Raw genomic sequence first — 26,128 nt, forward strand, 5'->3', positions numbered from 1 at the left:
CACGCCAGGAGACGGGGCAGCCGTGTCTGGCAGCGTTCGGTGCAGCGTGTGGCTGACTGTCCCACAAAACAGAGCAGAGGCAAGATGCTCAAGCGTCCCAGTACTGGACTGACAGGTATCTTTAAGCTCTACTTCTGGTTTCCCACCGAGTGGGTCCAGCAGATACACACCACAGTGCGCTCATCTTAATACACAGCTCACTGGATTTCTGCTTCTGTGTACACCCCTGTAACCACTTCTCAGATCTAAATACAGAACATTTCCAGCACCCCAGAAAATTCTCATGCCCCTTCCCAATCAATACGCATTCCCCACCTCTTCTCTCCCAGGAGGTAGCCATCACCCTGACATGTGTCACCACCACAGGTGATATGCTTGAACTTTACATACGTGTAATCACGTAATATCTACCCTGTGTGTCTGGCTTCTTTTGCTCAACATTAGGCCTATGAGATCCCTCCAGTGCGTACAGCAGTTCGTTCCTTTTTATTGCTGCGCACTATTCCACTGTGTGACTATGGCACCATTTATCTGTCCATTCTACTGCTGATGGACATTGGGGTTCTTTCCAGTTTTTGGCTCTAACAAATGGTACTGCTCTGAATATTCTTGAGATGTCTTTCAGTGAACACAGCATTCATTTCTTTGGGAATACACCTACGAGTGGAATTAATGAATGACAGGGTTTGGCATATGCTCAGCTACAGTAAACACTACCAAATAAATTTCCAGAGTGGTTATGCCCATTTATATTGCCAGCAGCAATGCATGGGAGTACTGGAGGGACCACAACCTGAGAGGTTAAATGTTAAACTCCTCAACTTAAAAAAAAAAAAAAAAAGTTTATTTATTTTAAGAGAGAGTATGCATGTGGGAGCAGGGGAGGGCCAAGGGGGCAGGGACAGGGAGAAGGGGAGAGAGAGAGAAAGAGAGAAAGAGAGAGAAAGAGAGAGAAAGAGAGAGAGAGAGAGAAAGAGAGAGAGAGAGAGAGAGGGAAAGAGAATCCCAAGCAGGCTCCACAAGCTATATCAGTGCAGAGCCTGACTCAGGGCTCAAACTCGCAAGCCGTGAGATCATGACCTGAGGCCAAAATCAAGACTCAGGACGCTTAACCGACTGAGCCACCCAGGTGCCCCAAACTCCTCACCCTTTTTGATACTCTAGCTCAGGCTAATTGCTTTAGGTGAAGTTCAATGTGCAATGCTGTGTTCTACTATGGCTTGTAAGGTCAGGGCCGTGCTGTCTCCTTCCTTAAAAACTATGTTCAGAGAAGTTGGTCAAGGAGTTAGAAGGAGGTGGATCATCATGTCTTCTCTGCTTTCTCTGACTGCTGCTGACCAACAGACCTAGCTGGTGTCTCCAGGAGAGGGGGTGGAAAGTTGGCTGGGGAAAGGTACAAGAACTCAAGGGCCTTTTGGCCTAGGCAGTTCATGACTGTCTTCTATTGCCAAACCATGCCACTGGCTTCTCAGTGCTCAGTAGATCTTCTCACCATGTAAGTGGACCAAATCCTTGCTTTAGACTATTCCTACATCAACCCTTGAATGAGGTATTAAGTATTAGCTCACTTGGAACAAAGAAGGGCAAACTATCAACTCAATTTTACCAAGTGCTAAAGTATCAGTAAAAGATCTGGAGGGGAAGAGGCTGAATTTAATGACAAAATTGGGCTCTTCAAATTAATCATGCCCTCCAAAAACCAGGATCCCTTCCTATTATTAGGAATAACTGAATAGATATAGGATATTAAATGACTATTGTAAGTGGGAAAAAAAGGGGGAAAAAACCCAGTATATTAATAGTTGGAACACCTGGGGAGAGAAAAAGATTTGGCTTCAAACAAAGGCCAATCATGAGACAAATATTTGCATTTTAGACTTTCATTTGGTGCTAAAGTTAGAAAACGAAGCCCCAAAGCCTATTTCATCTGACAGAGACACGTATTTTAGTCTATCAGGAAGAGTGTCCATGGCATAGACCATTTACTGCAAGTTACAAAGAATATATGAGAAACTGCTTCCACCAAAAGGCAGAGCGATATATGTCATGAACATTTCCTTGCCTGAGATGGATAGATAAGCACACAACAGAAGGAAAAACACTCAAATCGCACTTTGAGGCAGACCAAGCCCTTTTCCCACAGTAAATTCTTTGTATATACACATCAAAAACAGATTCAACAATCCATCTGGGAAAACCAAGGTCAGTTTGCAGCCTTGAACAGAACTAGTTGGGGGAGGAGGGCAGTTCTCCGGGTGAGGGCTTGACAAAGTTCGTCCTCTATGTGACTAAGCAGCTCACTTACCTGGTGTGTCTGGCTAGGGCAGGGAGAGCAGAGCCTTGTTCGGGGGTGCTCTGGGTGCGTGTAAGATGCGTTAGACCTTCCCTCTCCCGTGCCCCCCACCCCCCCATCCTGCCTTGACAGATGGCAGCCTCTGTGCTACTGTGAATCGTCACATCTGCCCTTCCCTGAGAGGCGGGCCTTACCCTGAGATGAAGACCTCTCTCACGCGAACAGTCCTACCCCCGTGTTAATCAGCTAGATGCTGTCAGACTCTACCACACACTGGCCTGCGGAGGCAGACCAGCATTCTCTGTGGGGCTCAGAAGGCTGAAGGCAAGACAAAGCCTGCCCACTGCCTGAACAGGAAGCGACGGAGCTGCTGGCACAAGGGGCTGTTTCTCAAAGGCGCTGCAGGAGAGGGAAAGAGCACTGGCCTGGAGTTGGGGGACAAGTGCTAAGTCGGCTCTGTGACCTTAGGCAAGTCACTTAACCTGGTAACTTTTGCTCTCGCTACCCCTCAGAGCTAGAGCTGTGCGGAGCGGCAGATCAGAAAATGGGTTGAAAGGGGTCTATAAAACACATGGGATAATAAAAATAACAGCAAAATCATCCTCTTTCTCCTCTTTGATGACATATTTCTTTCTGTTTCACCACCTAGGGAACAAGCTTTTCTTCCTCACTGTCGGAGAATGGAACTGTTTATAAGCCCTTGCTTATCAGACTTCCAAATTAGTCCCCCTCCAGCCTACCTAGACTTCCCCCTGGAAAATCTAACACGGAATGAGATCTCAGAAACCATCCATAGTCAGTTCAATTAGCCAGAGAATTTTACTTACAATGATTTGGCTTTATTTTTTGCAAAGAAACGCGTGTGTATTTTCTACATAGACAGGTGCGTGTGTGTGCACACAGCAAAAGGTAATAAGCAAGAAGGGGCATCAGAACTCTGAAATCTAACCCGTCTTTCCAGAGAAACATGGGTGGGGGTCAAGATCAAAAGCAACTTGTTTAATTCAATTTGGCTTAGGCATGGAAAGGGGAGAAGTACTTGTTTTTGGGGGGATCCTCGGTATAGTTTTCTTTTTTAAATACTTTTTAAAAAAAATTTAACATTTATTTCTTTTTGAGAGACAGAGAGAGACAGAGCGTGAGCAGGGGAGAGACAGAGAGAGAGGGAGACACTGAACCCGAAGCAGGCTCCAGGCTCCGAGCTGGCAGCACAGAGCCCGACGCGGGGCTCGTACTACGGACAGCAAAATCATGACCTGAGCCAAAGTCGGACGCTTAACCAACTGAGCCACCCAGGCGCCCCCTCAGTATTGTTTTTACACAACTGTTTCGACAGAAAATTGCTATCTTTTTGGTAAGTGAGGGTGACCTGTTGTTGGTAGTGCAAAAGACACAATCATGGACATGATACAAAACACAGAACTTGGAAGAAGCTTCCAGATTAACTCGAATTGAACCCTCACATTTTACACATAAGGAATCTGTGGCCCCCAGAAGGAGAATGCTTTGCTCCCGATCATGGAGATGGGTGGGGCGCGAGCCTGGCCCTGCACCCCGTCTACAGCTCTTTCCCCTGCCATGTGCCTGCCGACAGGGCCACAGCGGCTGTTTCCCAAGGCAGGCAGGAGACAGCCCGACAACGCGGCGCTGCCTCGGCCTCTTCTCAGGCTCCTTCTGGGGCAGCTTGTTCTGCTGGTGGGGGAGGGGACCATCGGCCCAGAAACCAAGGTGCCCGGAGCTGAAAGGCCCATCTGTGGCAGTCAATTCACCCGAACACGTTAACAAGCGAGGGAGACGCTGCACAAAGCAGCAGTTACGGCCTGGCCCCTCTGCCGCTGGACAGCCGTTTATCACCTGCAGCTGCACTCGCTGGGCAGCCTGCTGGGCGCTGCCTCCCTTGCAGCCCTGTCTGCTTCCCCTGCAGTGCGGCCTGCCGTGTCAAAGCTGCCCGGCCCCACTCACGGTCCAGGTGGGAGTCACCAAGCCTTTCAAACCCAGGCCATCTTCAGTGGCTCCTGTGAAATCTATGTTTGTCCTTCCCCTTGGCCCTGGAGGAGGAGTCGCTGCCCTGCTGCCGGGATCTCTGAGGCTTTTCCTCCGACCCAGCTAACGATACCTGGCCCCTGAGTGTCCCAGACACTCCGATTTGGGAGTGATGAAACCAGTCACAAATGTCTAAGGGCCCTTGGTCTCACCACTGTGTGAAGAGGGAAGACGGCAAGCGTCACATGAATAAAACTGTGATCTGCTCCGAGCCCTCTTGGGCCACACAATCTAGTTTATAGCCTTAGATGCTAGTTTTCCAGAGAGGAGACCACTGTGAGTTTAAAGGGAACAACCTCCATAATGTCTCTGTGCCTCATTCTCCCCTCTCTGCCCCCATCACCCCTGCTTGCCACGCACGGCAAGCTTCCTGAAGGCCCAGCTCTGGTGACGCGCCCCATGTTTTATGTCCACAGACTAAAGTGCTAACTTCTCGGCCAGCCACAGCTCTTCACAATCTGGTGCCAGTTGACTCACCCAGGCCACAGACAATGAAGGATTCTTCCAGCTGTGCCTGGCCCATGGGTGCCACCACGCTTCTGCCTCCACCTGTGTGGGTCTTCCACCTGTTACCTCCAATGCGGTGGAGGTGCAGAGGCCTCCCCTGTACCCCAGCCCAGAACAGGGGCCCGGCACGCACTCTTCCGGCACTTGGCCACAGGAGGGGCGCCTGTGATATTGCCTGGCACAGGCCCCCACCACCCTCAGGTAGGGCTACCTGAGTGGAGGGAAGATGATTTCCATAAAGAATTTCTCTGTGAAGGCAATTTTAGAACTTCACCCTCTTTCCCATCTTTCTAGCAGTGGTTCTCAATGGGGAAGGCGTGGTTTTCTTCCCCAGGGGACATTTACAATATCTAGAAATATTTTTGGTTATCATGACTTGGGGGGGGGTGCCCCTATAGCAAAGGACTGTCCAGTCCCCAAAGTAAATATGCTGAGGCTGAGAAACCTTGTATTTGGGTAACTAACAAATTGCAAAATGGACTCCACTGTTTCCTTCCTACAGGTGATGCCAGCAAACAGTGAAATACCTAACGTAAGTGGTGAGGACAGAAAAAGATTTGCCCAGGGGCGCCTGGGTGGCTCAGTCGGTTAAGCGCCCGACTTCGGCTCAGGTCATGATCTTCTGGACTGTGAGAGCCTGCGTCGGGCTCTGTGCTGTCATAACAGCTCAGAGCCTGGAGCCTACTTCAGATTCTGTGTCTCCCTGCTCCTTCCTCACTCATGCTCTGTCTCTTTCCCTCCTCTCTCTCTCTCAAAAAATACACATTAAAAAAAAAGAAAGAAAGAAGGAAAAGATTTGCCCAGCCTGAATAACCATAAACTGACACGATCAAAGGGAGTCACTCACTCCTGCTTCGGGGTCCCTGAGAAATATCCTAGATGGCAGTGTGGCAGTTCCCTGTTTCAGGGTCCCTGAGAAATATCCTAGATGGTACTGTGGCAGTCCCCAGCTGCCACAGCATGGCAGGCTTCTCGGCACACGCTGCTTTCTACTGCTGACTTCAGATTACAGGGCGGCTACCCAGAGCGGGGCAGCTCAGCCTTCCTGCGTGGGGCCAGCTAAGTGCAGAAAACCTGAGTTAGGACTGCTTGCACGGCAAACACATCTTGAGCACCTCCCTGTACGGTCCTGTGTGAGCACCGGGACACAAAGAAATGATAAAGTGGCTGTCCTCAAGGAGCTCCTAGTCTACTGGGGACACAGAGCAGTAAACAAATAATTTCCGACATTCACTCTTGGCGAGGATGATCTAACTTCCATTTTCCTTTAAAAATCCTTCTGGGAAGGGAGACAATAAAGTAGAAAAGAAAGCAGTGGAGCCACACTGCTGATTAAAATCTATATTGCTGTGGCAGCCCCTCTGAGACGAGATCAGCTCCTGGGTTTGCACCAGCTGGGCTTGTGGAGCTTGTAAATAATTAAAAGGTAATTGGAAGGGAGACCAAAGTATTAAGTGGATTTTTCGCTCTCAGGGCAACCAGGGAGTTTCACTGCTGCCAGTCACATTATCTTTGGGGATTATATTCTTGTTTTGCATTGGCACATGCAGCTCCAGATAGCAGCTGGAGGAGTAAACTGTGGGCTGCCTGGACGGCTCTGAGAGGCTTGGAGATGGGAGGACACGGAGACACCAAACTTCCTACTACCTCTGTAAGCAAACCAGCAGTAACATGCACGCTACTAGGACAGCAGTGAGGCTTTACAAGGTAAAGGAAGAGGAAGGAGGAGAGAGGGGGAAGGGTGTGCTGGGGGGTCGGGGGAGAAGAGGGAGAGGAAGGAGTTAACGCAGAATAGTACCTGCTGGGGGCTGCCATTATAGCTCAGCCTAGGATAAAGAGGAAGATTTCATTCCCGGGTCTCAATAAAGGAGCAGACACAGAAACCAAGGGATACACAATCAGACATAGGCAGGGTCCCGGGCAGGAGGCTGGTGGGAACAGCTGTGCTGTGTGGCTCTGTCCTGAGGGTGATGAAGGTGGAACTACACAGGTTGCTGAGAACCTTCTAGAGAGGCTGGCTTTCTGGCCATGCTTCCTGAGGGCTAACCTGGCTGGTGAACTCATTGCTATGACAGGACATAAAGCCAGGAAGTTGAGTCATTGGGCTCAAGACTCGGTCCCACCAGGGTCCAAAGTGGAGATGGCTGGGGTGAGGAGTGGGAGTGAGAAGGAGAGAAGGACAGAGAAGTGAGAAGGCGCATTATAAAGTAGGTGCCCATGCAGAGCGCCCCAAACCAAGCCACGGGGTGCAAAAACCAGAGCCAATGGATAAGAAAAAACGAGTTAGCCTTTCCTTTTCACAGATCATTTCAGACCCTCTCAACAAATCCTGAGGGACCTCTAGTCTTTTACTGGGCTTTCTCAGTGTCTGCAGGACTAGGTACACCAAGAGGAAACCTGACATACTAGTTTAAGTGATGCCCAAAGTTGGTATGAGGCTAAGAAAAAAGTACATTTGAATTTAAAATAACACCAGAGAGGCCGGTTAATCAGAAGAGAGCAACAAAAATAAGGCAGGACCAAATTTAGATGGATCATTCCATTTATTTTCTGCCAAGGCCCTCTCTGTCCTCTTCGATCTGGTTGTCGACTACTCTGCTAGGTCAGAACCACTCAGCAGTAAGTGCCTCTTGTTCTCCTGGGCTAAGATGCCAGCACTCTGCAGGGAGAATGGCTAACAGTGACTTACACACAGTAAGCACTCAATTAATATTCACTGAGTTGAAAAACTGAGGAGACTGCACACTCACCCCTCTTCTGCATAAAGACGAAGAGGTCATCCAGGAACTCTTTCCTTTCCGGATCACCGTCCAGTTCATACAGCTGCAATCCCGGTCCCCCAGAAAAAAACACAATGAAAAATTCCGTCTAATGCAGGAAGATTTCCACCAGAGATACACAACCATCTATCTGTATGACTACAAATGTGACTCACGGGCCATTCCCGTCCTTATTCCTTGGGGATCAGATTTAACAACCCACTGCAGAGCTGCCCCATTCATTATCACAAAGGAGACATTACAGACCTTGGCAAAATCTCGAGAGATCTCTCTTCCCCGGCCTCCGTCCGCATCATCGCTCCAGGCCAAACCACCATTCTAAAGGAGAACAAAGCACAGAGTTCAGAAGGGAATAGGAGAGTGACAGAGGACAAGGCAATCTTTTAGGGCAAAGATGAAGACCCTGAGCAATTGTGCTATCTTGGCTCAGACTGTAAAAGACTCCTCAGGTAACCGCCTCTGCTGCTCTTACAGGGACATCTTGTTCTTTCGCTTTCAGTAATGGTTCCAAAGTAAGAGGGAGTCAGGTGGAAGAATCAGGTCCAGTTGTTGGAGGAGGGTGGGTGTTACTTATCCTTGATAATCCTAGAAGAGGAGGAGACAAAGGCCCAACTTTCTGAGAACCTGTTCATCCCTAGCTGATCCTCCCGAAGCCATCACTCTGAGCTGTCCCACTTTTCTTCAGGTTCTACACGGCATGTGTGTTTGTATGATTTTATGGCACGTTTGTATACTACATAGCATGCTGTAAAGCCACGTGACCACTCGAAGTGGAGGATAAAGGATCACAGATGGCAGGCCCTGAAGTTCTGGTCTCTCCACTAAACCTCACCACTGGAAGCTGGAAGTCTAGTGACCAGAACTCCCTAGTGATAGGACAGCCTTCAGAGTTCGACGTTATTCCCAAGGTATACAGACTGTGCCCCTGGGATGAAATTCATTTCCATTAGAGAAATAATGAAAACCTAATCCTAATTTAATTGATTGGGTTAAACCAACACCATTCAGCCAATTAGGAGGAAATAGCAAATACACCCTTGTTTATGTTCCTGAAACCTGCTTCCTGCCTTTATTCAGTTGGGTAACTCTTACTCCTTAGATTAGGCAACATATTCTGGGGGAAGCCTTCCCTTCACTCTCGGCTGCACTAAGTATTCTGGAAGAAATCGCTATACATTTTGAGCTTAGAATTTAACATACTTTGGAATTATCTATCATCCTCACCCTATCGTAAGCTCCTTGAAAGCAAAAGTTTCTCATCCATCTTTGTACCCCCAGCATAGAGCACATTGCTGGCACTTAACAGGCCCCAGCGAATGCCTGATGAACTATAATCACTGCTAAAAGGCCTTAACTGGCTATTTGAGTCAATTAGGCACCTCTTCAAAAAATATACACACATACCATACAGAAGAGTCAAACAGGCCCTCTGCCAGTGGGGAATATGAAATGTCACAGTAGAAGTCTACACTGGTCAGTGGAGGACCCAGTGGATGGGACTGGATGCACCAAGCCTGTCACTCTCTCATTTCTCCCCGAGGACTTCGGGCGCATGCGCAGGCACTGGGGCGTGTAAATGGTTGGGGAGGGGCATCCGGGGATGGGGAGCAGGGGTTTCCTGGGAGGACATTCTTTGGACTGCATAGGGATCTCGCTGTAAAACCTTGTCAGTAACATAAAAGCCTGGTCTAATTCCCTTCTTTTCTATCTTCCCCTCTAATCAAGCTTGCCCGAAAGCAGGAGGTATTATTTATTCAGTTATATTCTGGGACCATACTTTGCCTCCCCTACTCAAAGAGGGCTCTGAGATGTAGACCCACTTCCTGATAGTAGCAATTTAGTACACCGTGAGGTAAGTATAACCAAGAAGAAGTGACACTCTGTCAGCTGAAATGAAACAGGCTACACCAAATTGTTTCCCTGCTTATCTCACAAAAGATGTGTGTAAGGAAGTGCTCAGTAAATGCTATCTGACTGTGCACTCATCATCTCCCCAGGCAGACGTTGTTAGAGATCTCTCTACAGCTCTTCGGCTCAGGGAAGCCAATAACCAAGCGGGAGAAACACTATTTAAAAAAAAAAAAAAAGCTAAGATTCAGCCCCACATTGTAATTACAGTCAACAGAAATCTGGTATCATCTGGTGGGAACCAGCACAATGAATAATCAAGATGAATTATGCCTGTCGGGTCAGCAAACCCAGACAGAGTTACAGTCCCCCTTTCAAAAGATGCAGTAGGTTGCCCTAATGCCCAGTGATTTTGTTTGAGCCAGTAATTCCTGCTGGAAAGTCAATTATCCCGGGAGCCCCTATCGGCTGAAAGACATTTAATGGGGGATCATTGCCGCTTCTGTTATGTCAGCTGTTTACTGTGGCAGCTCAATTCCCAACTCTCTCCAGCTAGAGATCTGAAGCACAGGAGGATTTTTTCTCTATCAGTCACCAAGAGAGATGAAAACACAGTTTTTTGCTAATTACAATAACTTCCAGGCACTCAGAATGCTCACTCAGAAACTATTTAACACTCAGCTGGGTGAGGAGGACAGAATCCACAACCTAGAATTCAGACAGGGCTTTCCACAGCAGGAGAGGAGTGTAAAAACAAGCACATCAGTACAACCACTGTGTGACTATGTGTGAAAATAAACACCCAAGTGCGAGAGCTCAGCTCAGGAACAGAGGAGAAGGGTGGGGGCTGGGGGTTGTCATGACCCCTTGGCTTTCTCCAGCTCTGCTTAGACATCAGAACCCAAGTGGTGGGAGAATCAGACCTCGCACTAGCTGTGGCTCACTAAATATGAAACACTTGCAAATCTGCTTAGCTATGGGATTTTAGCCTAACACCCCTAGCTCAGTGACCACAGAAGACAGGGAAATTTGCCAGAACGGGACGGAAAGAGGACACTCAACTCTTTGGGCAATGCTACCATTTGACCCATTCCACAGATAGGAATTTTAGTTATGATTTAAAGAAAACACAGGAAGGGCACCTGGGTGGCTCAGTTGGTTAAGCATCCGACTCTTGGCTTAGGTCATGATCTCATGGTTTGTGGGATCGAGTCCCATGTCGGGCTCAGCGCTGACAGCAGGGAGCCTGCTTGGGATTCTCTCTTCCTGTCCCTCCTCTGCTCGCTCATGTGCAAGCATGCGTGTGTGCTCTCTCTCTCAATAAACATAAAAAAAAAAAAAACAAAAAAACCCACAGGGGAGTGGAGTTGTTTTCTTTTGTCCGAGGCTGGGATGGGTCATTACTTAATTTAAAATATTCAGTTGGGGCTGAGGAGAAAATGTCCGCTCTCTTTGCATGACTCTCTTGGTCTTGGGGCAGTTAAACCCTACTTCACAAGATTTTCTGGCTGCAGTGAGAGTAATTCCTGGCTCTGCCCGCCCTTCACAGTCTAGCCTGAATGCTGTTCCTCCACGAAGACTCTCGCTTCTGCCCACCAGGCAGAATTGATGCCTTTCTCCTCTGGGCTATCACCAGATGTGCTGGTTACTTGCGTCCCGCCTACATCCCCAGTCTGTGTGTGTCCCCTCGAGTCTGTGCACATCCCATCAGGGTATCCCCAGCCTCTAGTACAGAGAAAGCATGGGCACGTTTACTGAAAGGCAGGAATGGGCTCCCCCATGGGACCTCCAACCCCACAACTCCTCTCTTCTCTCCTCCTTTCATGGGGAGGACTGCAGGCTTCAGCACTCTGATCAACTACTGTAAAAACATAGCTCACTTCAAGCTGACGTGTGGGTTTCTTGGCCTCTCACCAGGCTGTGGGTGTGACTGCTCGAAGCCCAGCGATGACTTCTGTCTTGGATGCTGAGCATGGTGGGGAGGAGAGTGAGGAGTGGCAGAGGTGAGCGTGGGGGACACACATCCAAAAGGAGCTAGCTCCACAGTTTAGGGGGGTCCCCGAGAAAAGCATTTCAGTTGAAGGGCCGCTGCATGCAAGGCTACCGGCCAGGGGAACAGGCTCTGTTACCATGAGGGCTGCAGGCAGTAGTGAGTGGTCACTTACTGCCATTTACAACCTTCCCAGCCTCTCCTACTTAAGACCTCTCTTAAAAGCTTTGATCTCACCAGGAGCTCACAGGAAACTGACAGTTTGTTCCCAAATACCCATCCAAGGCTAGCTGTGGTTGCTATATCCACATTCAGTTTATTTTTCCCAGGGAAGCACAGTGTCGTGCCTTTAAATCCCTCAAAAATGGGAGTGGAAGAAGGCTGGGGGAAGGAAGGGAAGCTAATGTTTGGGCATCTTCTGTGCAGCGAGGACTGGGCCAGGGGCTTAACAAGCATTTTCTCACTGAATTGTATGATGTAGGGGTAGTGATTTTAGAGATGGGAAAACAGTGGCTCAAAGAGAGCAAGCTGCTTAAGTGGCCCAGGGTCTCAGAGCTTCCCAGTGGCAGTGCCAACATGCAAACGCAGGTCTGGCTCTCTTTGTCACGCCGTCCTGCCTTGTGGGTGGAAGAAACAGCAGAGAGTGTTCCGGGTGTGACATCGGGAAAGGAGAGAGGGAGGAGAAGAAGAAGAAAATCCTCTGGTCACAAAAGCCTACACTGCCAAGTCATGGCCCTTTTAGTCCCAGATTCATCTCCTAGGTTTCACCTGGCAAGTGCAGCCAACCAGGAAACTAGCCCTCAGGCATCACCTGCCCGGGGGACTTATCTGGGGGTACTGGGATAAGAACTGCTAACCTTTCACCACTACCTCCAAAACAGAACATCCTGGGTAGGAAGGGACCCATCTTCCCCCAGGGGACAGGACACCAGGGGAAAGAGAAAGAGAGATAAGCAGGTTACGCCTCTGAGAGGGCGGCAGAATATGGCACCTAGCACTGTGAACGTGCACATAAAAGGCCTTCAAACAATAATGAATCAAAGTCTAACCTGACTGCTCCTCAAAATTAAAACAGTGCTTCCCCAACACTTCAACCTGGAAGATCCAGAAGACAGAGGGATAATGTATTCACTCTTTGAAAATCTAAAAGGCTGCCTTGGAGAAGAGGACGCAAGGTGTTGTTGTTTCTTTTCCTTTTTTCCATAAAGCCCCAGAGGGCAGAACTAGAGTTACGGGGCAGAAATTACCCAGGTCGACAGAAGAAGGACTTCTCTAGCAATCAGAACTGCCCAGTAACGGAGGGGGCCTTCTCAGGAGGTGGGCAGCTTCCTGTCCCGGGATGGCCATCTGTCTGGGACGTCACGCTGTGGAATCCAACATGGGACAGGGTTGGATGAGAGGGCTTCTAGGGGCCCTTTCTGTCCTGAGCAGCAAAGACCCTATGACAAACTCATTCAACACTGATTTCCTGAGAACCCAGCCCAGGGAGAGCATTGTGCAAGCTGCTGAGAATACCCCTACTCCCCAAAAAGTGATTCTCCCTGCTGGGAGTTTTACCATGGAGTTGGAAAAACAAGCTGGACACAGAGCATTGAACAGAGCAAGTCAAAGTACCAAAACACAAAGTGCCCAGGAGGTGGAAGAAAGGAGAGCTCCTCAGAGGTGGAGATAAAGCCGGCATGGAAGAATGGGTTGAGGGGAGATTTACAGTGTAAATGAGCACAGAGTGGGGGGATAAACAAGGCATGTTTTGGCAGGGAGGATTCAAGTCTGAATAGTTGAGGTGGGAACAGGCTGTGAAATGCCTTGAATACCAGGAGGAAATTTAAACTCTGAACTGTGAACAGGAGGGAGGCAGTGATGTCTTCTGAGCAGAAAATAAATGATTAAACCAGTGTTTTAGAAGATTTTAATGGCCTACTTTGGTTGGGAAAAAATAGAAATCTAAAAACGTATGTAGACACCTAATCGGGTTGAGACTATGCGGGATTTTCACTTTCCAATTTTTCATTATATCATTCCCGTACGAACATGTGATCACCTAGGATATGCTAGAAACTGTGTAAAGTTCTGAGGCAAAAAGAGCAAGACAGTTAGGAGCCTCTGACCTCCTGGAGCTTGCAGTCTAATGGAGAGGGAGAGATGATTAAAAAAACAATTGTTTATTTTTTCTAGATTAACTTTTGAATGATGTGTCAAGCAAGACCCATCACTTGCTCTCCCCCCTTCTCCCTTGACCCCAGTGAAGAAAATCTGGATTGCACTGAAATTATGAAACAGTTCAGTGAACTGACACCTTCACAATATTTAGCCTTTCTAGTAAGGGGGCAGTATGACTCTTCACGTAACAAAATATGCTTTGGCCCGCATAACGTTTTGCAATGCAGATACACTACTTTTGTAAAATGCACGGAAGACCGGAGAGGAAAGCCAGCACAGGGGGTGGCAGGCTGTGTGGTAGTCCATGCAGAGAGCCTAGGGTAGGGGTAGGGGACAGCAGGACCAGGGAGAAAAGAAAAGTCTTGGGAAGAAGCAGCCAAGTCAGAGAATTAACTGGATCTGGACTAAGGGGACAAAAGGGAAAGGATAAATGTGAACCTTATCCTAAGAAAGGTTCTAATGGGAATGGAAAGACGCTGGGCAAGTAATCACACAGGAATAGACCACTATCTCTGGTGCTGGTGGTAAGAGTGTGCGGGAAAGAAAGGTGGGGGGAGGGGAGAGAAGACAGAGAATATTCCACAACCCTGGAACAAGCCAGGTTATGGCAGCTGGCACCAGCAAGAGCCAAGCTTCTGGTGGGGAGAAAGGGAGAAATTCAACCAGTGTTTCCTGACCCAAGAAGGCTACCTTGGGCCTTTCTTTTTACTGGGATTTGGAAGGAGAAGGAAAAAAAAAAAAAAAAAAAAAAAAAGCCCAACCAGACCACGCCTCCAAGATCTTAGGAGCCAGCACTACATTCCTTAGAGCTGTACCTCCCCAGAGACAGGAGCGCCTGACTTTAAAAGCAATTAAGTATCTAGGCTATTTTAGGATTACTCCTTGACCACCTGGAATATCTTATTAAAGCACAGCTCAGATGTCCAAAGCAATTTTAGTTCCCATTCCTCACTCCTCCCCAAGGCAAGAGTTAACCCTTTCCTTCAGGTTTAAAGTGCAGAGGCTAAGTCACCAACTCTTCATCTGTGCTCCCCATATTCTGAAACCTCCAAGAAACTGTCATGTCCTTCATACATACTTCAGATAACTTTTGCAGAGATTCTTGAGTGTTCTCTAAAGACATAGAACAGTAATGTGTTTCCTTTCTGTCTACTCTCTATAATCTAATAGATTCTGAACCCCAAGGTCAAGGATCTGGGCAAATTCCTGGGGGCTGAATCTCAAGGTAGTCATTAGGAAAATAACTAGACTTCAAAGGGGCTGATCTCAAAAACTCATGGATACTATTTAATTGCTTTGAAATATAAAATGTAACTAAAGTACTTGGGCTGAATATTGCTGTTGTTACTATTGTAATTTTTTTTTTTTTTTTAAATAAGCAACTTACCTTTTCATTGGCTAGCCCTTGGCTCTGCAGGTATCATCTATGCTCACTGTGACTGCTCTACTGCTGGCCAGGTTGATGTTGCTGGAATGTTAAAAGCTCAATTCCCAGATCTTGGTAGGAAGAAAAAAAAAACATCTTCGCCCTCGCACCAGTTTTAACTGGTTCCAGGAGGTAATGAGACATGCACAAGGGGGTAATGGGCAGGATTATACGAGAATCCTAAAAGGAGATTGAAGCCCCAGGAAGTAAAACAGATATTGTTATAAGCAACACTGTTGGACTACAAAACCCTCCTGATAAGATCAGGATTACTGCTCTTAGCTAAATCGCTCAGGCCTTGGAAACACCAGAGTTATAATTATCAGATGCACACCTTCCGCTGTCAGGTAACTTTAGCAGGAACCAGAAAGCACCTCCCCTCCTCTTACTAGCAGCAAAGATCAATTGAAAGTCGGTGGCTTGGAAAAAGAGCTAAGGGACACTTTCTTGATTAAGCAGTAGAAAGGAGGAGGAGGGGAGGAGGGGAGAGGGCAGCAGTCCTACCTTGCCATCTAGGCACACCATCCCTCCAGGCAATACTTAAGAGTGCCCAGAAATGGGGTGTTCCTATAAAATGAGGAAGAAACTCGGAAGTGCGGTGCTGGCGATGAGGATACCCCTATGCCAAAGAGTGGACCGGCCCTGCCAAGTCTAAGTCTGCCACAGAGCCAACTGCCAGCTCCTTTTCTCAGCAGAGTTCCTCACGCTTATTCCGCCCTGTAAGCTATCTGCCCCCTGAACTTCCATACTGGCTCCTGCCATCCATTTAAACCACAGAGCTCAGCCAGCCAGCAGTGTTGTGAACGGAGGAAAACACCTCATCTGACCTTCCTAACGGAAGGGAAAATTGAGATCTGAAGACGTTAGGAAACATGCCCAAGATCAGTGCTTTCAGAAATGCTTTTTTAAATGAAACTTTTTTCAAGCTACATTTTAAATTTAATTTTATTATTTTATTTAAGTTTATTTATTTTGAGAGAGCAGAGAGAGTGTGAGCAGGGGAGGGGCAAAGAGAGAGGAAGAGGGAGAATCCCAAGCAGGTTTGGCACTATCAGCACAGAGCCTGACGCAGGGCTTGAACTCATGACACTGTGACATCATGACCTGAGCTGATATCAAGAGTCGAACGCTTAACTGACTGAGCCACCCAGGAGCCTCTAAAGCCACATTAAAAAAAAAAAAAAAAAAAAAGATTTTGTTTTTAAGTCATCTCTACACCCAATGCAGGGCTCGAACTCACAACCCTGAGATCAAGAGTCGCACGCTCCAACCGAGCCAGCCTGGTGCCTCCAAGCAACATATTTTAAATGTATAGAAAGAACACATTTTTAAAAAATGCTATGATAAATTATTTTATAAAGTAAAAAAAAAAAAGAAAACTTCTTTCATTTCAAGCTTGGTATTCCACGGAGAGGGTTTCCTCACACCAAAGGCAGCTGCACTTTGTGTTCAAAAGTCGGCCCCACGTGTAGTTTTGAAAACTCCTCCTAAGGTTCTCCCAACCCCACAGCCCCATCTTGGGGGGGGGGGGGTGGCACCACGATGTGTACACGTCCTGACTCTGATGCCCGCTGCCCCGTGCTGCCTGCCACCTCTCCTAGCTGTCTTCTCTCATACACAGCAACTTGCTCCTCTGTGAGGCCAGGGCACCAGCACAGGGCCCGGCAGGTGGCAGGGGCTCAAATGAATGTCAGTGCCCGAAGAACAAGCCACAGGCATAGACTTAGGAGGATCCCCACAGGCTAAGTGATGAACTGGGGGGAAACAAATACTTAAAAGAAGGTGGGCTTCAAGTTCTAAAAATATAATTCTAAAAAAGGGACCTAGAAGGCAATAGAAACCATTTCCTAAAGTCAGCAGTTTAATTTTAAGGTTCAAGAGGAAAACAGAAGTGTATACATTAAAAAAAATAATAAGAGCCCATTATACATATTCAATTTTACAAATTAGCAAAACTTTAAAAAATGATAAGATTTGGGGCGCCTGGGTGGCTCAGTCGGTTAGGCATCCAACTTTGGCTTAGGTCATGATCTCACAGTTGGTGAGTTCATGCCCCACATCGGGCTCTGTGTTGATGGCGCAGAGCCTGCTTCAGATCTTCTGTCTCCCTCTCTGTCTCTCTCCTACTCTCTCACTCTCAAAAATAAATAAACATTAAAAAAATTTTTTTTAATGATAAAACTCAATGATAACAAGGGGTTGGGGCAATGGGATCTCCTTTATTCCCATAATAGAAATATAAAAACAACAGGACTTTTCCAGAAAGTCACTTGTCTTAAAATGCCATCACGGGGTGCCTGGGTGGCTCAGTCCATTAAGCGTCTGACTCTTGATTTCAGCTCAGGCCGTGATCTCACGGTTGATGAGTATGAGTCCTGCATCAGGCTCTGTGCTGACAGTGGCAGAGCCTGCTTGGGATTCTCTATCTCTCTGCCCTTTCCCCATTCAAGTGCACATGCACGCACTCTCTCTCTCTCTTAAAATAAATAAACTTAAACCCTAACGCTAACAGCAATTGAGTACTCACCACGTGCCAGGCCCTGTTCCGGTATTTCATGTGTATTAAACATTTAAGCCTCAGTAGAATTCTGAGGGGGTGGGGGTACTATTATTACTTCCATTTTTCAGATGAGAAAACCAAGGCATAAGGAAGGTATAGGAAACACCTTGTAGAAGGTTGCAAAGCAATGGAACAGAGGAGTCGAGAATCAAATGCAGGCAACACATCTTTAAGTCTCTGCTTTTAACTGCTTCACTATCTAGTCTCCTCCTGATCTTAGAATTCTGTTCTCCAATTCTACCCTAAATAACCAGAAATACAGTCAGTTTTATTTATAATAGCAAAAAATTGGAAATAGCCTAGATATCTGACATTTACAGGCAACTCATGAAGGTGCTATCCATGTGACAGACGTCGTGCAATTAAAACATTCAATCCCCACTTCATATCCTTCCCATTAATTCCAAATTAAGGAAAGAGCCCAAATGTCCATCAACTGATGAATGGATAAAGAAGATGTGGTATATATTTCCTACAAATAAAAATATAATCATAAAATAATAATTATATACATATATATTTATAATTCTGCGGAGAGGAGGGTCTTTTTAAATAGAGAAACCATACAGGGAAAGATCAACTGATATGGCTACATCAAAATTTAAACTCCTACCTGATGAAAGGACTACAAGATGAAAGACCAACAACTGAAAAATGCTTGCAACATAAAGACAAGGACCTATGCATAAGAGCTAGTACAGCTCAATGTGACAAAGATAACAGAATAAACACAACATACCCAAACTCATGGAATGTAACAAAAGCAGTGCTAAGAGGGACGTTTATAGCAATAAACGCCTACGTTAAAAAAGAAAATGTCAAACAACCTAACTGTACACATCAAAGAACTAGAAAAAGAACAAACTAAGCCCAAAGTTAGCTGAAGGAAGGAAATAATCAAGATCAGAGCAGAAACAAACAAAACAGGCACTCGAAAAACAACAGAAAAACATGAACTAAACTAACAGATGGTTTTTGGAAACGATAACAAAATTGACAAACGTTCAGCTAAACTAAGAAAAAAGAGAAGACTAAAATTTATTTAAATTCAGAAATGAAAGAGGAGACGTTACAATCAGTGCCACAGAAATAAAAAAGATTATAAGAGGCTACTCTGAATAATTATATGTAAACAAATTGGAAAAGGACAAATTCTTAGAAACTTACACCTACCAAGACTGAATCATGAAGAAATAGAAAATCTGAACAGCCCTATAACTAGTAAGATTAAATCAGAATCAAACCTTCCAACAAAGAAAAGCCCAGAACCAGATGGCTTCACAAGTAAATTCTACCAAACATTTAACTAAGAATTAACACCAACCCTTCCCCAACTCATCTAAAAACTTAAAGAGGAAGGACCACTTCCAAATTCATGTTTTGAGCCCAGCATCACCCTGGTAACGAAGACAGAAAAAGACACTACAAGACAGCTACCTGATGAATACAATGCAAAATCAATAAAATACTGGCAAACCACAATCAACAGCACACTGAAAGGATCATCTACCATGACCAAATGGGATTGATTCCATGGGATGCAAGGATGATTCAACACACAAAAATCAACCAATGTGATATACCACGTTAACAGATAGAAGGTAAAAATCACGTGATTATCTCAATAGACGCAGAAAAAAACATCTGACAAAATTTAACATCCTTTCATGATAAAGATGCGCAATAAACTAGGAATACAAGTAAATGACCTCAATATTTTAGAGGCCATGAATGAGTGGCTCAGTCAGTTAAGTGTCTGACTTCAGCTCAGGTCATGATCTTACAGTTTGTGGGTGTGAGCCCCATGTGGGGCTCTGTGCTGACAGCTTGGAGCCTGGAGCCTGCTTAGGGTTCTGTGTCTCCTTTTCTCTCTGCCCCTCCCCCGCTCACACTCTCTCAAAAACAAAATAAAAACATTAAAAAAAATTTTTTTTAAATGCCATGAATGAAAAGCCCACGGCTAACACCATACTCAATGGTGAAAAACTAAAAGCTTTTCCTCTAAGGTGAGGAACAAGTCAAGGATGCCTACTCTTAACATTTCTATTCAACACAGTACTGTAAGTCCAAGCTAGAGCAAGTAGGTAAGAAAAAAATTAAAAAAGCATCCACATTGAAAAGGGATAAGTAAAATTATCTGTTTGCTGATGACAAGATCTTGTATGTAGAAAACTCTAAAGATTCCACACATACACACACAAAAACCCTGTTAGAACTGGTAAGTGAATTCTAGAAAGTTGCAGGATACAAAATGAACATACAAAAATCAGTTGTGGGGCTCAGTTGCTTAAGCGTCTGACTTCAGCTCAGGTCATGATCTCACAGCTTGTGGGTCTGAGCCCCGCATCAGCCTCTGTGCTGACAGCTCAGAGCCTGGAGCCTGCTTTGGATTCTGTGTCTCCCTCTCTCTCTGCCCCTCCCCCACTCATGCTTTGTCTCTCTCTGAGAGACAAAAAATGAATATGTTTAAAAAAATAAAAAATAAAATAAAAAATAAAAAATAATCCGTTGTGTCTCTATACACTAACAATAAACAATCCAAGAAGGAAATTAAGAAAAAACAATCCCGTAAATGGCATAAAACAGAATAAAATAAATCTAATCAAGGAGGCAAAAGACTGGTACACTTAAAACTACAAAATACTGCTGAAAGAAGTTAAAGAAGATACAGAAAAATGGAAAGACAACCCATGGTCATGGACTGGAAGACTTACCGTTGTTAGAATGTCCATACTACCCAAAGAGATTTACAGATTCAATGCATCTCCCAACCAAAATCCCAGTGGCATTTTTTTAACAGAAAAAGATTAAAAAACAATTCTAGAATTCATGTGGAACCACAAAGGACTCTGAACAGCTGAATCAGTCTTGAGAAAGAACAAAGCTGAGGCTTCATACTTCCCAATTTCAAAACATATCACAAAGCTACAGTGATCAAAACAATATGGGCATAAAGACAGATATTATATACCAATGGAATAGAATACAGAGTCCAGAAATAAACCCACACACATATGGGCAACTGATCTTTGTCAGGGTACCAAAATAAACAATGGGGAAAAGATAGTCTCTTCAACAAATGGTGTTGGGAAAACTGAATATCCACATGCACAGAATGAAAACTGACCCTTAGCTTATACCATACATAAAAGACTTAAAAATAGACTTGAAGCTATAAAGTTCCTATAAGAAAATATAGGATGAAAACTTTGTGACATTACTCTTGGCAACGATTTCTTGGATAGGACACCAATGGCACAGGCAACAACAGTAAAAATAGACAAATGAACTACAACAACAACAACAAAAAAGTTTTCGCACAGTCAAGAAAACAATCAACAGAGCAAAAGGCAACATACAGAATGGAAGAAAATATTTGCAAACCATATATCTGACAAGTGGTTATATCCAAAAGATATAGGAAACTCCTACAACTTAACAACAAAAAGAAACAAACAACCTGATTACAAGAGGGGCAAAGACTAGAACAGACACTTCTCCAAAGGCATACAAGTGGCCAGGACATCTGTGAAAAGATGCTCAACAACACTAATCATTATAGGGAAATGAAGATCACCTCACATCTGTTAGGATGGCTATTATAAAAACAAAGAGAAAATAACAAGTATCAGAGAGGATATGGAGAAACTGGAATCTTTGTGCACTGTTGGTGGGAATGTAAAATAGTACAGCCAATATGGAGAACAGTATGGAGGTTTCTGAAGAAATAAAAACAGAACTACCATATAATACAGCAATCCCAGTTCTGGGTATTTATCCAAAAAAATTAGAATTAGCAAAGGGGCACATGCACCTCAATGTTTATAGCAGCACTATCAACAATAGCCAACTTAAGGAAAAAGCCAAATGTCCATTGACTGATGAATGGATAAAGAAGGTGTGGTATATATACATATATACAATGGAATATTACTCAGCAATCAAAAAGAATGAAATCTCGTCATCTCAACAATGTAGATGGAACTACAGTGTATTATGCTAAGCAAAGTAAGACAGTTAGAGAAAGACAAATATCTTATGATTTCACTCACATATAGAATTTAAGAAACACAAAAGATGAACATAGGGGAAGGGAAGGAAGATAAAAACAGAGTTGGAGGCAAACCGTAAGAGACTCTAAAATACAGAGAACAAACTGAGGGTTGCTGGATGAGGGGTAGGCTAAATGGGTGATGGGCATTAAGGAGGGCACTTGTTGGGATGAGCACTGGGTGTTAACGGAAGTGATGAATCACTAGGTTCTACTCCTGAAAACAATACTATGCTGTATGTTAACTAACTTGAATTTAAACTAAAAAAAAAAAGAATTCAAGTATTGTGCTCAGTGCTACGTGTAAAATTTCCAATGTTTACACTAAACTTTACATCTTAAGGAGAATGCTGTTATAGCCTTCGTATCCTACCATCTACAAGTGTACATGGCTTAAATACTGAATAAAAAGTCATCTGTCACAACTAAGGAAAAAAAAATTAGAATCAGGATCTTGAAGAGGTATCCACATTCTCATGCTCACTGCAGCATTGCTTACAATAAGCAAGATATGGAATCAACCCTAAGCGTCCATCGATGGATGAATGAATAACGAAAATGTGGTATACCAGAAATAAACCCAAACTTATATGCTCAATTAATCTACAACAAAGGAGGCAAGCATATACAATGGGGAAAAGATAGTATCTTCAATAAATGGCGCTGGGAAAATTGGACAGCTACATGCAAAAGAATGAAACTGGACTACTTTTTACACCATACACAAAAGTAAACTCAAAATGGACTAAAGATCTAAATGTGAGACCTGAAACCATAAAACTCCTAGAAGAGAACACAAGCAGAACTTCTTTCACATCAGCCTTGGCAACAACATTTTTTCAGATGTCTCAACAGGCAAGGGAAACAAAAGGAAAAAATAAATTATTGGGATCACACCAAAATAAAAACCTTTTGCACAGCACAGGAAACCATCGACAAAATGAAAAGGCAACCTGCTGAATGAGAGAAGATATATGCAAATGATACATTCAATAAGGAATATCCAAAACATATAAAGAACTTATACAATTCACCACCAAAAAAACCAAAAACAAAAATAATCTGATTCAAAAATGGGCAGAAGACCTGAATAGACATTTTCCCAAAGGCATACAGATAGCCAACAGACACAAGAAAAGATGTTCAACATCACTAATCATCAGAGAAATGCAAAATCAAAATCACAATGAGATATCACCTGACACCTGTTAAAATGGCTAGAATCAAAAAGACAAGGGGTGCCTGGTTGGCTCAGCCAGTGGAGCATGTGACTCCTGATCTCAGGTTGTGAATTCAAGCCCCATGTTGGGTGCAGAGATTACTTAAAAATAAAAACCTTAAAAAAAAAAAAAAAAAAGACAAGAAATAACAAGTGTTGGCAAGAAAGTAGAGAAAAAGGAACCCTGCTGCATTGTTTGTGGGAATGTAAACTGATGCAGCCACTCTAGTGAGGAGGTTTCTCAAAAAATTAAAGATAGAAATATGTTACGAATCTGATAATTCTACTAGTGGGTATTTACTGAAAGAAAATAAAAACACCAATTCGAAAAGACATGTGCACTCCTATGTTTACCGCAGCATTATTCACAATAGCCAAGATACGGTGGCACCTGGCTGGCTCAGTTGGTTAAGGGCCCAACTCTTGACCTTGGCTCAGGTCATGATCTCACAGTTTGTGGGATCGAGCCCCGTGCCGCTCTCTGTGCTGGCAGCTAGAGCCTGCTTGGGATATTCTCTCCACCCCCCACCCCCACTTCATGCTCTCTTTCTTTCTCTCTCAAAATAAATAAATAAACTTAAAAAAAAATACAATAGCCAAGATATGGAAGCAACCTAAGGGTCCACTGATAGATGAATGGATAAAGAAGATGTGGTATTCATATACGACGGACTATTATTCAGCCATAAAAAAGAATGAGGTCTTGCCATTTGCAACAACATGGATGGACCTAGAGGGTATTATGCTAAGCGAAATAAGTTAGAGAAAGACAAAACCCATATGATTTCACTTATATGCAGAATCTAAAAAAACCAAATGAATACACACACAGAAAAAGCAGAAACAGACTCACGAATATAAAGAACAAACTGATGGTTGCCACAGGGGAGGGAGGCAGTAGGATGTGCACAATTGGTGAAGGGGAGTGGGAGATACAGGTTTCCAGTTATGGAATGAATAAGTCATGGGGATAAAAGGTGCAGTAGAGGGAACAGAGTCAATGATATTATAATATTGTTGCATGGTGACAGATGGCAGCTACACTTATAGTGAGCACAGCATGAAGTACAGACTCAGTCAAGCACCATGTGGTACACCTGAAACTAATGGAACTTTGTGGCTCAACTATACTCAATTGTGGAATATTATTCAGTCATTAAAAAAACAACAACTCTGTAATATGTGATAACGTAGATGAACCTGGTGAGCAAGATGTTAAATATTGACTGTATACATTTCAATAAAAAGTCAAATAAATGTAATTAAAGTGAAATAAACTAGTCACATAAGGACAAATGCTTCATGATTTCACTTCTATAAGGTATCTAGAGTAGTCAAACTCATCAAAGCAGAAACAGAATGATGGTTACCGGGAGCCTCAGGGGATGGGAAGGAAATGGAATGGCTGCTCAATGGGTTTAAGTTTCAGTCATGCAAGATGAAAAAGTTCTAGAGATCTTCTGTACAACATTGTGTTTGTAGTTAACAATATGCATTATACACTTACAATTATCTTAGGAGGGAATCTCATATGTTTTTCACAATTTAAAAAAAAAAAAGAAAAATGGACAAAGGCTACAAGCAGGATAAGAACAAATACAAAAGGCAAACATATGAAAAGATAATAATAGACATATACCCTCTGATACAAGAAATTCAATCTCTCGGATACTGTAACCTGCCATAGAAATACAGACACAAGGACAAGGGGTTATAGAGCATCTACAAAGATAGTTTACATTTATACTAAACACACACATACATACACTCTCTAATACATTCTGTAACTACACAGTTAAGTAGGTAAATATACAGAAACAGCCCTACAAGCTGATTCATGCCAAATGTGGCCTCCTGCGAGGTGGGATGGGTGGGTGGGTGCAGCATAGGCAACACAACACTGTATTTTTTTAAACTATAAAATTTTTATTCTGCATTTTCCTAGGTGGTTTTAATTTTCCTGAGCATCTCTTCATACTGCTGGTGTAATTCTGAGATAAATGATTATAAAATATATCATTATGAACACACATGGAAAGAAAGCCACAACACTGAATAAAAAAATATGTTGCAGGGGTGCCTGGGTGGCTCAGTTGGTTAAACATCTGACTCTTGATTTCCACCCAAATCTTGATCTTGCGGTTCATGGGATTGAGCCCCTAGCCAGGCTCTGCGCTGACAGAGCCTGCTTGGGATTCTCTCAACCTCTCTCTCTCTCTGCCCCTTCCCTGCTCACGTGCATGTACTCTCTCCCTCTCTCTCTCAAAATAAATAAACATTAAAAAAATACATTGCAGAATAATGTGTAGAGTACCTATTTTTTTGTTAAAAACAAGCAAAATGTTTCTGAAAAGAAAAAAAAGTTCTGAAAAAGTATAGAGTACCAAACTGTTAACAAAGACTAACTGAAAGTCAGGCTTTTATTTTATACATTTTTATATTTCTAAAATTATTTTAGTCAATAGCACTTCTGTAATACGTTTTTAAAATTTTAGACCATTTTAAAATTATCCTTTAAAATAAATTTTAATGATACAAATTGCTCATAGTCTACTAGGTGACAAAAGGTGGGCACAAAATTACATATAAGATACCTATCGCAGGCATTATTTTTAAAACACAAAGGAAATAGTGCGCCTGGGTGGCTCAGGCAGTTAAGCCTCTGACTTTGGCTTGGGTCACGATCTCGCAGTTTGTGAGTTTGAGCCCCTCGTCAGGCACTGTGCTGCAGCTCAGAGCCTGGAGCCTGCTTCGTGGTCTGTGTCTCCCTCTCTCTTTGCCCTTCCCTTGCTTGCACTCTGTCTTGCACTCTCTCAAAAATAAACAAATATTAAAAAAATTATTAAAAAAAACCCACAAAGGAAATACAGTTGAACCTTGAACAACACAGGGGTCAGGGATGCCAACTCCGCATGCAAATCTGAGTATAATTTTTGATTCTCAAAAGAAGCCTTACTGATAACATGCAGTTGATTAACACATATTATGCATGTTATATGTATTATATACCGTATTCTGACACAAAGTGAGCTAGAGAATAGAAACTGTTCGTCCGTCTTCAGCTCAGGTCATGATTTTGAGCCCTGCATTGGACTCTGTGCTGACATATCAGAGCCTGGAGCCTGCTTTCAGATTCTGTGTCTCCCTCTCTCTCTGCCCCTCCCCCACTCACACTTGGTCGGTCTCTCTCTCTCTTTCTCTTTCTCAAATAAATAAAAATAAACTGTTAAGAAAATCACAAGGAAGAAAAA

The 26,128-nt window shown here is 44.1% G+C and overlaps 1 protein-coding gene across 7 annotated transcripts in view; it reads right to left on the reverse strand.

Moving 5' to 3' along the window:
• ARID3B (AT-rich interaction domain 3B) overlaps positions 1 to 26,128 on the reverse strand; it is a 60,553-nt gene that overhangs the window by 16,375 nt on the left and 18,050 nt on the right. For all 7 annotated transcript variants that reach the window (XR_006203435.1, XR_006203434.1, XM_042941413.1 and 4 more), the window contains exons 3-4: positions 7,870 to 7,941; positions 7,594 to 7,666 (exon numbers count right to left, since the gene is read on the reverse strand). Coding sequence is in view for 5 of the 7 variants with exons in the window: in XM_042941413.1 (XP_042797347.1) it covers positions 7,594 to 7,666; positions 7,870 to 7,941 (145 nt within the window). In the remaining 2 variants the exon portion in view is untranslated. The remainder of the gene's footprint in view (positions 1 to 7,593; positions 7,667 to 7,869; positions 7,942 to 26,128) is intronic.

This window comes from Panthera leo, chromosome B3 (assembly GCF_018350215.1).
Source record: "Panthera leo isolate Ple1 chromosome B3, P.leo_Ple1_pat1.1, whole genome shotgun sequence".
Lineage (NCBI taxonomy): Eukaryota > Metazoa > Chordata > Mammalia > Carnivora > Felidae > Panthera > Panthera leo.